This window comes from Physeter macrocephalus, chromosome 7 (genome assembly GCF_002837175.3).
Source record: "Physeter macrocephalus isolate SW-GA chromosome 7, ASM283717v5, whole genome shotgun sequence".
Lineage (NCBI taxonomy): Eukaryota > Metazoa > Chordata > Mammalia > Artiodactyla > Physeteridae > Physeter > Physeter macrocephalus.
The window spans coordinates 147,200,220-147,214,258 of NC_041220.1; the positions used below are offsets into that span (position 1 = coordinate 147,200,220).

Below are 14,039 nucleotides of genomic sequence, written 5' to 3' on the forward strand. Positions count from 1 at the left end.
GACCAGAAGGCACAAGAATTCCGGGGACCCACCGTGGAAGATGAAACAAGTGATTATGTCCCTAATATACAGAAAAGCTTTTTCTGAATCATCACCTCCCCTCCGCAACACACACACACACACACACACACACACACACACACAGAGAGAGAGAGATAAGTGTCCCCAGAGGACGAGAACCAACAATTTGCACAAGTTGTCACATTCACAAAGGGAAATGAGATTTTAAACGGAGCCGCAGAGGGGAACCGGGTGATTCAGGAGAGGTGGGTTTTGATGGCCTGCTGACAAAGAGGTAATTACAGCTGGTGTCGGCTGGATGCTGGGGCCCCGTTGTAACTGTTAATTCATATCTGTCAGAATCTGGGTTCCGTCGGGGGCCCCAAAATGCTGCACTGAGGAGAGCCCAGCGGTGGAGAACTCAGGGCAACCACTGTCATTCATGGCACCCACCCTCCCCTCCAGGGCTCTGGCGATCATCGTTTCTAATCTCTGCGACCCCGTGGTGAGGGAGAAACGAATATGGTCCACCCGCCGAGACTGCGGAAGCCGATCAGCACCTCCCACTGCAAGGTGACGGTCAGAGGAAAGAAAGACGTAAGCCTAACAAGAAGCCAGACACCGTCCTGTCCTGTAAACATACCATCTTACTGCTAACGGGAAAAAAATGCAGAGTTAAATGGGACCACGTATGGTCTAGGGGCAGAACACTAGAAAATTATCAGCAGAAATGTGTTGTGGGAATTTGGGTACCAGATTTTAAATGTGCACAGCCTCTAGATAAACAAACCCGTTTTTAAGAATTTATCCTAAAGAAATAATCACACAAAAGACCTAAACAGACATGTCTCCAAAGAAGACACACAGGTGGCCAACAGACACATGAAAAGCTGCTCAACATCACTAATGATTAGAGAAATGCAAATCAAAACCACACTGAGGTATCACCTCACACGCGTCAGAATGGCCATCCTTAAAAACTCTACAAACAATAAATGCTGGAGAGGGTGTGGAGAAGAGGGAACCCTCCTGCACTGTTGGTGGGAATGTAAGTTGGTGCAGCCACTATGGAGAACAGGATGCAGGTTCCTCAAAAAAACTAAAAATAGAGCTACCATGTGATCCAGCAATCCCAAATATCTGGAGAAAACTCTAATTCAAAAAGACACATGCACCCCTACGTTCACTGCAGCACTATACCCAACAGCCAAGACATGGGAGCAACCTAAGTGTCCATCAACAGTTGAATGGATAACAAAGATGTGGTACATATATACAATGGAATATTACTCAGCCATAAAAAAGAATGAGAGAATGCCATTTGCAGCCACATGGATGGACCTAGAGATGATCACACTAAGTAAAGTAAGTCAGACAGAGAAAGACAAATATCATATGATATCACTTATATGTGGAATCTAATTTTTTTAAATGATACAAATGAACTTATTTATGAAACAGAAACAGACTCAGACACAGAAAACAAATTCATGGTTACCAAGGGGGAAAGGGGGGGAGGGACAAATTAGGATTTGGGGATTAACAGATACACACTCCTATATATAAAATAGATAATCAACAAGGACTACTATACAACACAGGGAAGTATATTCACTTATCTTGTAATAACCTATAATGGAAAAGAATCTGAAAAAGAATATACCTCTCTCTCTATATATATATATATAAAATATATGCATATAACTGAATCACTTTGCTGTACACCTGAAACTAACACAACGTTGTAAATCAACTACACTTCAATAAAAAGCAAAAAAAAAATACAAAAATATAAAACAATGTTTTTAAAGAGAAACAAGAAATAATCACAGAAACACCAATGTGTCTAGGGGCACGGGGCCTCCTTGGGCAGGGAGGTAATTTCACCCCTATGTTTCCAGTGTGGACAGTAAAATAACGACAAGCATGGTCTTCATGGGCCTCACCGGGTTACTTGGGGATTAAATGTATATAAAGGAATTATTTTTAGCTTGTATCTCACACAGAGGGCGACGGACTGGATGTTAATATTTCTCACGATTATTCCACTTATCAGGGTAAAACGGATAGCAACCTAACTGCACCAGAAAGGAAGTTTGATCAAGAAAACAGATACCCCAAAGGGCAATATAGGGGGAGAGGATTAAGAGGTACAGACTATTAGGCATAAAATAAGCTCCAAGGATACAGTGTACAACACCGGGAATGTAGCTGGTATTTTCTAATAACTATAAATGGAGTCAAACGTTAAAAAAAAAAAAACCCAGAGACCCCTGCATACGAGATTGTCAGGGCTCACTTTACGTGGGCAAAATGGGGCAGGAGGGACACCAAAACAGAAACACGGGGAACCTTTCATCGGAGGGATCTGAGGGGCCTGGCATTCATCATTTCTCACTTCGGCATCATTTGAGCCATGGCCGTGGCGGCAGGCACGTGTCACCGAGCCTTCTGTGTGTCCCCAGCTCCTACTTGCTGGCCTAGGCCCCTGTGTCTGGTTCACGTGTACTGTGAGAGCCCGCCCTTCGCCCCGGCATTCGGCCATGGCTGTGCTGTGCCCTGGGCGTCCGATGCCCCGTGGAGAGGGCTCTGCTGAGGTTCAGCAGGACCCAGATGAGTCCTCCAAGCGGCCTTGGGTGGGACTGGGACTGACATGTCCACACGGCTGTATATAAAATAGAGAACCAACCAGGCCCTACTGTAGAGCACAGGGAAGTCTACTCACTATCTTACAAGAACCTGTAATGTGTGTATAGATACACGGATGGACCTAGAGATTCTCATACGCAGTGAAGTAAGTCAGAGACAAATACCGTGTGGTATCACTTACACGTGCAGTCAAAAAAAGATGACACAAAAGAACTTAATCACAAAACAGAAACTGACAGGCTTAGAGAAGGAACTTACGGTTATGGGGGGAAGGGTCAGGAGGAGGGATAGATTGGGAGTTTGGGGTTAGCAGATGCAAACTCTCACGGGTAGAACGGATACACAACAAGGACCTGCCAAAGAACACAGGGAACTCGACTCAGTATTCTGCAACAACCGAAATGGGAACAGAATCTGAGCAAGAGTGGACACGTGTATACGCAGAAGTGAATCGCTGTGCTGTACCCCTGAAACTCACACCGCACGGTTCATCAACTGTACGCCAACAGAAAATAAAAAGTAAAAGAGAAGCAAGGCGCTGTCCAAGGAGACACGGCGCGCAGGGCGGCACAGACACGAGCGGGCAGCACACACCGTTATTCCCGAAGCGGAGGGAGACTGGAGGGGAAGGCACACGGCTTTCACTTCTGGAGCCAGACGGGTGTCCTTCCAACGCCCTTCAAGAGCGCGCAAACCAGGGCCAGGGAGAGACCACGAGGACAACCCCTAGATGCCGCCTGCTCTTTCAAGACGTGACCCTCTGAGGCCCATCGGCCCCGAGTCAGACACGCTCGCATGACCAGGGTCTTTGGGAGCAAAAACAGGCCCGCCGCCGGCCTCTGACCGAAATCGATTTTTCTCCTTCCGAACAAAGAAATGCCGACACCGGCGTGGACACACAGGGGAGGGCTCTGCCTCGGTGCTTCTTATCTCGGCGATGGGACCACGGGCTCGCAGGCCACGAGGGCGCCCGTCGTCCTGAGGACCCCCCCCGGGCACGAGTACAGAGAGCCCAGCCGCTTCCGCTTCGGGAAGGCGAAACCAAACTCTGCACACGTGGGCCCGTCGTAGCACACAAGCCACAGCGACACACCCGACCATCGCAGCCTTACCTTGAAAAGCCACCAGCCGAACAGCTTCTTAACGAGCCGTGTGCCCCAGAAGACGTGTCTATACAGGTCGGTGTCCACCACGCCGGGGTCGGCCACGTTGGCGGTCACGGGGCTGCCCGTGGCCTCCAGCAGCGCCTGCAGGTGGTAGGTGCAGAGCACCAGGGCCAGCTTGCTCTGGGCGTACGCCGCGTGCGCCGAGTAGCTGTGGCTGCAGAAGCAAAGCGGGAGAGCGTGTGAAACGCGGGCACCTGGCCCCGATTCTCCCCTCGCCCGGCCGGGGAGGCAATCTCCAGCTACAGGCTGAGGGCAGCTACACACACACCTGAGTTCACGTGTGCTGCGAGAATTGTTTCCATCTCTGAGAACTGACTGCATTTTTCTCTCCTCCAAATGCTCAGCGCTTGGGAGACAGGCCCTGACGCGTGTCCTGCTCGGATGCAGCCTGTCCATTTTGGCTTCCTATCGTTGTAGATTATGTTATGCGGGGGGAAACAACACGCTGACAACCGGGGATGCCTTTCTGGCAAAACGCATCGTTTCTCATTCGTTAGGGATTAGTCACTTTCTTCAGGCCCATAATTCCTTTTCCTGAATTTTATGGGATATGAATACAGCCCCACCTGAGTTCCTTCTTCCGGGGGGATGTGCCCCATATCCTATGTTACTTTCACTTTCAACCTCAGAGGTGTCTCCTAAGTTGGGAGAAAATCCATCCATGGAATTCACCCTCGTGGGAGTTTCACACAAAGATGAACAGAAGGAAATCAGAGACATCGCGTGAAACGCAGAGAAAACACTCTTTGCAATTCAACGGACAAAGGCGCTTCCTAAATAGGAATTAAAAATTACAATAAATGGGGACTTCCCTGGTGGCGCAGTGGTTAAGAATCCACCTGCCAACGCAGGGGACACGGGTTTGAGCTCTGGTCCAAGAAGATGCCACATGTCGCGGAGCAACTAAGCCCGAATAGGAATTAAAAATTACAATAAATGGGGACTTCCCTGGTGGCGCAGTGGTTAAGAATCCACCTGCCAACGCAGGGGACACGGGTTTGAGCTCTGGTCCAGGAAGATGCCACATGTCGCGGAGCAACTAAGCCCGTGCGCCACAACTACTGAGCCTGCGCTCTAGAGCCCGCGAGCCACGACTGCTGAGCCCACGTGCCACAACTACTGAAGCCCCAGAGCCTGTGCTTCGCAACAAGAGAAGCCACTGCAACGAGAAGCCCGTGCAGTGCAACAAAGAGTAGCCCCTTCTCCCTGCAACTAGAGAAAGCCTGCGCGCAGTAACAAAGACCCAACGCGGCCCAAAAAAAAAAAAAAAAAAGAAAGATTGCAATAAATAAACTAAATTGACTAAATGATTCAAAAAAGTCAACTGAGAAAACGTGACCAAGGAAAGCACAGAAAGGGAAAAAAAAATAATAAAAGGAAAAGGGAAACATTAGAACGTAGAAAACAGTACAAGAAAGGGTATCAGAGAAATCAAGCCTCGTATGCTTAGGTGCCGAGTGAGACTTTCTGAAAAACCTCAGTTCTGTAAATTGCACACACGGGCGCTTGTCTGTTCCTATGTGACAACCACATCAACCCCTTTTCGGACTGGGTCCTGCCTCCTGCTGTTTCCTGGGTAGCATCTTTCTTCCTCATCAGCATGTCTCCACGGTGTGCCCATCACACAGCCCCTCGTCACAAGAGGCCACAGGCAAACTCTGAGGTTTGGCCTCGGGTCCATGCAGTTTAAGCTGGAAAATAAACCCCAACTTTTGTTGGAGGAATTAAGACAAAAATATAGCGCAGTTCTGAGCACAGATGCCCTCCCCTGATCCACGACAACCTCCCAATTATCATCAAGATACTTGTTTTTGGCAGATTCCTCCTGTCTCTTCCCCCCAGAAGAGGAGAGAGCTCCAGGAAAGAGGGAGTTATTAAGTGGGGGCAGAGAAAGGCTGAACTTTCACCTTGGAATTGGGCCATTTCGACATCACATGCACACGTTTGCTCCTGAATTACCAGGGCTGTTTGGGAGGAAACAGGAATCCTGAATTTAGAAAGAAGAGAGGGAACCATAAATGTGCAGATTCCTCAAGGGTAAATTGACAAGTGATATCACTATGGTTTTCTACGGTAACATGGAGAAGAGAGAACGGAAATTCTCTAAACATGCTATGTGTGGGGGAAAGTCAATACATTTCTCTACAGGAGGAAAAAAAAAAAATCAAGAGTACAAGTAATTTCAGGAGAGGTTCCCTGGTGGATTTAAAGATAAATAAACATCCACAGTAGAACTGGAAAAGAATCAAAAGCCGATACACAAGAGGACATGATTCCCCATGAAAGTTTATAAATAAAGCCCGGAGGAATGGCAGAGACACTTGGTGTTTAAAACAATGAAGAGATTGTTGCAATTTTAACAGGCAGAAGGCAGCTGAAAGGGAGAATCAATCCACAAACTTAAGCAGAGGTAGAAAAAATTCATGAAATGTCTGCATGGCTCGATTCGAAACATGAGATTTTTAATACGTTGCTTTTGTAATGAATGGTGTCAAAAGGTAGAACAGAAACCATAAAAATATATCTTTGTTTTCAATAAATAATAATCTATTGATGTAACTACTTCATAACTAATTTGAAAGTCAATCTGAAACAAAAGTAGAGACAGTCTTGTGGTAGCCTTTTTGTCGGGGAGGAAAAATTTTTCTCCTGTACTTTTGTGTTCCGTACCTGAGGCCTGCAAATTAAACCACCAAGTGTCAGATTAAAGAGAGAAGTATACCAATTCTACTTCTAATTTTACACGTATGGGGAACTTCATAGAAAAGAAGAGAAAACCCCAAAGAGTTGGGCAGTCCTCATTTCTCACAAGTTTCTGCTTTTACTCAGATAAGGGAGGCTCCAGAAAGGCATCCTTCTGCATCTGCTGCTTCTCAAGAAGCTCAAAATAACCTGTGTGTCAAAGTGGCATATTTTGAGTTGGCATATTCAGAGCCCCATCACTTTCTCTACCTTACAGACAAGAGAAGGAAAGGTGAAAAATGATTATTTTGAACATAACATATGCAAACCTGTGTACTGAATCAAAGACTCGATAATCCTCAAAGGGGTTCCTGATTAAAAACTAGGAAAACATTACTTAGAGATGGGAAATTCTATCCTAAATTGAAGCAGCATGGCTTTCTGGTTGGGAAGAGGACACTGGATTTTTTGACACCTGTGTTTCATGTAAACAGTATGTGACATTTACAAGATTGAGGACTGTACTTGGTCTGCATCTGGCATTGATCTGACAGCCAATCTACACCCACTGAAGTAGTTACACTGAGCCACCTGAGACCAGGTGCTAAGTGCACATGGTCAGCTAGTGCCCCCATGCTCAGCAAGATGCCAGGAATGTAGCAGGTCATACATTTCCGCTAAGCAAATGAGGTTTTCAAGTTCTCCTCAAAGACAGAATTACTATTGCCTATGACAATAAATGCACACCCACATATTTCTACTTTTTAAAATATACACACGTAAAACCTACATTTTAATAAAGTATTGTAGGGAGGGAAATCTTTTCCCTCTATCCTCTTAGGTTCTGTCCTGGGGCCTGCAAATCAAACTGCTAAAGGACAGTTTAACAAGAGAACACAGTTTTAATTACATACATACATATAGGAATTCCCAAAATGATGTGATTCAAGGAGGTGGCCAGATGATAGAGGCTTTGTTTGCTTAGGGCAAACAAAGGAAAAGGGGTTTTGAGATTCTGGGTGGAGGAGGCAAGTTATGGGAAGGGAAGAAATGTGTGTATATAAATAAGGACTGTCTTGTTATGCAAATAAGAGTCTCTCGGGTGAAAAGAGTCATCTCCAGGAGTAGCTCTCTTCCTGGAATGGAGACATTACTACAAATGGAAAATCCCTGGATAAATGTAAATTTCCTTTACAAAACAGTGAATTGATACTTTATTTTTTAGACAATTGGGGGCGGTGGTGGGGGGCGGGAATTCCTGGGTCTCCTTGTTCTCAATTGCCTTTAGCTCAAAAGATCCCATGTATCAAAGAGGTACATTTGGGGCTGGCATGTTCTGGTCCCCTCCAGTAGGACCAAAGGTATACCTTGGGAGAACTTTTTAAGGATAATATAAATTTTCATTATTATAAAAGAAATATATATTGGTTGTAAAAAAATTACAAAGCTCAAAGAAGAATGGAAAATCAATTCCATAGTGATTTCACAGTATTCTCCTCCACCAAGAAATGGCCATCAATCACACTGCATGAGTGAGTGTGTATATATATTTGTATATACACATATATGTATATGAATGTGTGTATACATATGTGTATACACACATATGTATATATACTCATATATACATGTATGTGCATCTATATTTGTGTATATATACTCATATATACATAGATGTATCTGTGTCTACATACTCATATATATACTCATATATATGTATATGTCTACATATATACATGTATATGTGTCTATATATGTGCCTATTATACTCATATATATGTATATGTGTGTCTATGTGTCTATATATATATACTCATATATACATGTGTCTCTCTATATATGTATACATATTCATATGTACATGTTTGTGTCTACATATACATACATACCCATATACGTATATATGTGTGTGTATATATATGTTTGTGTGTGTGTGTGTGTATATTCCATCCTACCTTAAAGATGGCTTTTCTCACTGGCTTTCCACCTTCTTTGACCTACAACATATTAATCCATATGCTTTCTACTCAGTGCCATTGATTTTTTAACTACTTCCACACCAGTGGTCAAGGTTCCTTCTGGGCACTGCTCTCTACTGCCCACAAGTAAACTATCGCCCACCTGTCCTAGAAAACCATTTTGCATTATTTTAAGTATCCCACGAGGAGTCCGTTTCCTAAACTCCCTCAATCCCATGAGAAATCGTGCCTATGACTACGAGATTTATAAGACAATATCTTGAAAACCATTAATTCACTGAGCTTTCTTGTTGAAGGAAAACCCCAGTGAAACACACATGACCCTGAATGTGGATACGATTAAGGGTGTCTGAGGTCTGTGTTTTCGGCGTATTATAGGAAACATTATTCCCCTCTTGCCGTTGGAGATGAGAAAAAAACCAACCGGCCTGGACAGTTTATTATAAGAAAGGAGCTCTTCATTGATTACCTTGATGGTCACGGTGCCGTATGTGTGTGTGTGTGTGTGTGTGTGTGTGTGTGTGTGTGTGTGTGTGTGTGTGTGTGAGATAGGTCAGTCCCACTCCAGTAAGACAACTGACTGTGTGATGTCCACTTCATATGAGTAAGTCCCATTTGCTTCCCTTAGAAGTTCAATTCTGAGACAGGAACACATCAGCACATGACAAACACAATTATGGAAACTCCACGTACTACCCATAACCTAGTTTCCGATTGGCGCGTTCTGGATGCTGGTCGAGCCAGATAACGATCGGTCTGCAAGTAGGACCCATATCCAGTACGTCGGTAAGTAAATAATCCCTCAGCTCCAAACTGAAGTTTTCCCTTGACAAGACGAACAACTGCCTTGCCTTCTGCCTTGCCGTCCTAGGTTTAACATGACAGAGGAAGATGGAAAGAGAGACCACCCACCAGGACCTCTGAAAATATCGTGAGCTAAGAGGAGCCTCTATCCTTCCACGAAGGGAAGTCAGCAGAGACAGCCCGGGATGTGGCAGGGCCACCTGTGAATTCCAGCCTCATCGAAACACCTGCTAGAGTTGGTCATAGAGGCACGGCAAGGGTGCCGGCTGCCTGTAAGGGGTCCCAGGACACACACTGAACATGCTAAATGTTTAGTGAAAACCACATCAATGCAGGACAGCATATTTATAACATGACATCTCACCACAGAGGTGCCACAACCAACGATACACGAGGATGTGAAGACGTACTTATGAATAAAATAGTGAAAAACTGCCCCAAAGTTAAATAAGTTTGGGAAACTCAAACCAAGACGGCTATTTTCACGACAAGACAGGGCCGTGCCTATAACGTGTCAATGATTATTGTGTCTCCAAAGCAAGGTCAGGCTGAAATAACGTGAGCCTTAAAAGGTTAAGGATCTATCCACTGGGGAGGGACCAACGGTGCATGCTGTGGGCTGAATTGTTTCCCCCCTCTTCCCATAACAGAAGAGGTTATGTTAGAGTCCTAACCCCCAGGACCTCAGAAGAGGACCTTCCTTGGAAATAGGGTCTTTACAGAGGTGATCAAGTTAAAATGAGGCTGTTTGGGTGGGTTACAATCCAGTATGACTCGTGCCATAAAGCAAACTCCAGAAGCTGGAGAGAAGCCTGGAAGAGGCTGAGCCTGGGTGGGTTCCTCCCAGGGCCTCCACGAGGGACCCACCCTGCCTAACCAGCCAACCTTGACCGTGGACCTCCAAGTCTCCAGGAGTGTGAGACAATAACTTTGCGTTGTTCTAAGGGGCCCAAATTTCTGGTCCTTTGCCATGGCCGCCCCAGGAAACTCATACAGTAACCACTGTTTTACAAAAGCAAAAGTTACTTGGGGATTGGCGGTCCAGTGGTTAGGACTTGGCACTTTCATTGCCGTGGTCTGGGTATGATCCCTGGTCAGGGAACTAAGGTCCCGCAAGCCACACGGCGTGGCCAGAAAAGAAAAAAGCAGAAGTTACTTGGTACAAACCATAAAAATGTGGACTTCACTGATTTGCTTCACTGAAGAATAGAGAAGAGAGAAAGCCAATAAAAATAAGGAGACTCTTCTACGTTCAGAGGAAGTAACCCCATAAGATGTAAGTTTCTTGCGGGGAGAGGAAGCCATGAGGAGAGTGTGCTTGTGAGGGACCCTATGAAAGTCCACTCTGAGCCCTGGTCTGTAGCCAGACCTTTGTGGACGGAGCCACAAGACCCAGGGACACGCAACACTTGTACCCAAAGCACCTTGGCTGGTGACACAGGACGTAGCCAATCCCGCTCCCAGAGGGTTCCGTTAACTTTGCCACTAAGAGCAAATCTTAATCTCTTGATCTCTCCCGAGGTCAAGAGTCAAGATGGGGGACTCGCTTTGGTTTGGGTCCAAGGAGAGGAGGTAGGAGGGTACCATTTCCCTAGCCGAGGGCAGCCCAGGAAACAGCTGCCTGCATTAAGAGGGGAGCGTCCAAGGACAAAGCAGGAGGAGCTGTCCCCTGGAGAGGTGCAGAGGGGTCTTCCCGTGCGGTCACCCTCAGGGCTGGCAGGAAGCTGGGGCACCTCTGACGCAACCCCCGCAGAGGGTCCCTTGGGTCCCGAGGTGCCCATGGGTGCAGGAGGCTGAGCACAGAGACAAGTCAGGGTGCAGGGTGGGTAGTAGGCAGACCCATCTCCTGGACACCACGGCACATCACCTACAGAATGCCTTGCCCACATCTGTGCCCCTGACGGTTCATGTCACGTGTCCACGCTCAAGTGTTTGGTCCAGTGCCAGTCTAGATGGTGCCAGGAAGTTATTTTTCAGAGGAGATGAACCATGAAACCAGTAGCCTGCGTGTAAAGCAGGTGAGCCTCAGCCATGTGGGTGGGCCTCGTCCTATCAGGTGAAGGCATTCAGGGGAAAAGAATGAGTTTCCCCCCAAAGAAGAAGGGATTTGGCCTCAAACACCACAGCATAGAAATTCTACCTAAGTCACCTAGTCTTTACGTTCAAGACTACAAACGTCACCGCTTCCCTGAATCTCTGGCCTGCTGGTCGACCTTGTCAGCCCCTCCAAGCATAGGAGGTAGTTTCTGAAAACAAGTCCAACCCTAGTGGGGAGCAGGAGCGGGGAGGGGCAATATAGGGGGAGGGGTAATATAGGGGGAGGGGAGTAAGAGATATAAACTATGATGTATAAAATAAGCCACAAGGGGACTTCCCTGGCAGTCCAGTGGTTAAGACTCTGTGCTTCAGCTGCAGGGGGTGTGGGTTCAATTCCTGGTCAGAGAACCAGGCTCCCACAAGCCACATGGTGCGGACAAAAAAAAATAATTTAAAAATAAAATAAAATAAGCTACAAAGATATACTGTACAGCACAGGGAATATAGCCAATATTTTATAATAACTGTAAATGGAATAGAATCTTAAAAAATTGTGAATCACTCTGTGGTACACCTGTAACTTATATAATATTATATAATATTGTGTGGCAATTTTTAAAAAACGATGTAACAGAGCTTTGTGCAGTTGATACCTTTAAAAAAAAGTCAGTCTCTCTCTCCCTCTCACATTAACGTAAATTATAATTATAAACATATAATTATAATTGCATGATTACATAAATATTGCAATGATATATTTTATATCATTTACATATTATATAATTAAATATTATAGATATACAAGTATTAAATATATTAAATATGTAAGTTTTTTACTTAAATAGTATATAGCTTTTTCACCCTCTTCCCACTAAATATAACTTTTTTTTTTTTTTTTTAACAAAACTATCCACTACATCATGAGTCTTGTTCATTGACTACAATTTTCCAGAGAATCTGCCCACCTCTTCCATTGGAATTTCTTCTGTAGGAGGAGGGACTGAGTGCAGCCAGGCAGAGGTGACAAGCCCTCTCGTGTGTAACAACCCACCTGGGTTTGGAACACTTTATGCTTTTACAAGTGATTTATGCTTGACAAGAACGCTCCTTATCCAAGCCAGCAAATCAATCTTGGCAATTAACCGTCATCACCAGCGGTGTTTACATCAGGTGCGAGCCAAGAATTCACTCTTTTTTTTTTATACCCCGAAAGGCAGCATGTTTTCAACCCAAGTGGTTCTCAAATGTCAGCATGCATTAAGAGCCCCTCAGAGGGCGTGTTAAAATTCCCAAAGCCTGGCCGCACACCCTGAGAGCTGTTTTGTTTCGTTTTGAACACAGTTTTAACATTTTAACAGTCTGTTGTCAAGCCTTTAAAATGGAACAAGAGTGAGTTGGGCTCTTTTGGTTTTTTTAAAGGTAATTTTCTGTATGTTCACTATAGAATTAAAAGGCTATATTTGGTATGCTCTGAAGTAAAATATACACTATAAGGTATATATAAAATTTACTTGGAGGGGGCAGGCTGCTAGGAAACACCTTTTTATTATCTTTTTACACAATTTTTATTGGAGTGTAGTTGCTTTACAATGTTGTGTTAGTTTCTGCTGTACAACAAAGTGAATCGGCTCTACGTATACCTATGTCCCCTCTTTTTTGGATTTCCTTCCCATTCAGGTCACCTCAGAGCAGTGAGTAGAGTTCCCTCTGCTGTACAGCAGGTTCTTCTTAGTGATCTCTTTTATACATAGTAAGATTTACAGTATTGTGGTAGTTTCAGGTGTACTACAAAGTGACTCAGTTATATATATGTGTATATATATGTGTGTGTATGCGTACATATACTTTTTCAGATCATTTTCCCACCCCAGGGTTTTGATTTCACAGGTGGGGGCTGTGTGGTCTGAGCATCTACCTGTACCATCCATCACTTCTCAGGTGATACAGATGCTACTGCTCTGGGGACCCCACCTTGAAAACCACAGTCCTAAACGGTCTCATCCCCTTTGGATAAAACCACTTAGGGAAAAAAATGATACAACGAGATGCCTTTGCCGTGAGTTGACATATAGGAAAATGTAAACAAATACAGGAGGGTAGTTACCACCACCTCCTGACACACTCACTCCTGCGGGCCATGAGATTACTTGTCCGCAAACGTCAGAGTTTTGTGTGATGCCATAAAAAGCTTCATTTTAGAAAAAGGAAGCTACGGGTGCACACATCTGCGTTCTCTCTTGCATATTTCTACACCTGTACTCAAAGGAGAAAAAGACGAGAATATTCCTCAAAGGAGCACCCCGCCCCGTATACGGGTCCCCTTGTCACGAGGCTGTTTTTTTAGGAGCCGTGTGGCGTCACGCCCCCATCCGATGCAGAAAACACTTGGCGATCCTATACCCTCTGCAGACCCTGAGCCTGGACCCACGCCGATGAGAGAACCACTCGGTCCAAAGACGCCCCTTTGAGGGGCGACCGGACCCCAGGAGTTAAAACACAGGGTGTTGAGTCCAGGGGGAGAAGCAGGCCCATGGCTGTGTGAGTACTTGAGGCGACATTAGAATCTCTCCAGGCTCAGGGTCCTTTTCGTTTTCTTCCTTGCTATGCACGCCCCGTGCGGAAAGCACTGGGGTGGCTAACGGGCTACGCACACCTACGTGCTGAGAGATAAACGGGGAAAACTCAGAAACGGCAGCGAATGAAGTCAGCCCGTTAACTCCAT

At 45.3% G+C, this 14,039-nt stretch overlaps 1 protein-coding gene across 1 annotated transcript in view; it reads right to left on the bottom strand.

Annotated features, from left to right (window-relative positions):
- Positions 1-14,039, bottom strand: part of DHRSX (dehydrogenase/reductase X-linked) — a 198,940-nt gene that overhangs the window by 18,004 nt on the left and 166,897 nt on the right. Inside the window, exon 6 of the mRNA XM_028492486.2 lies at positions 3,762-3,969. Within this exon, the coding sequence (XP_028348287.1) occupies positions 3,762-3,969 (208 nt within the window). The remainder of the gene's footprint in view (positions 1-3,761; positions 3,970-14,039) is intronic.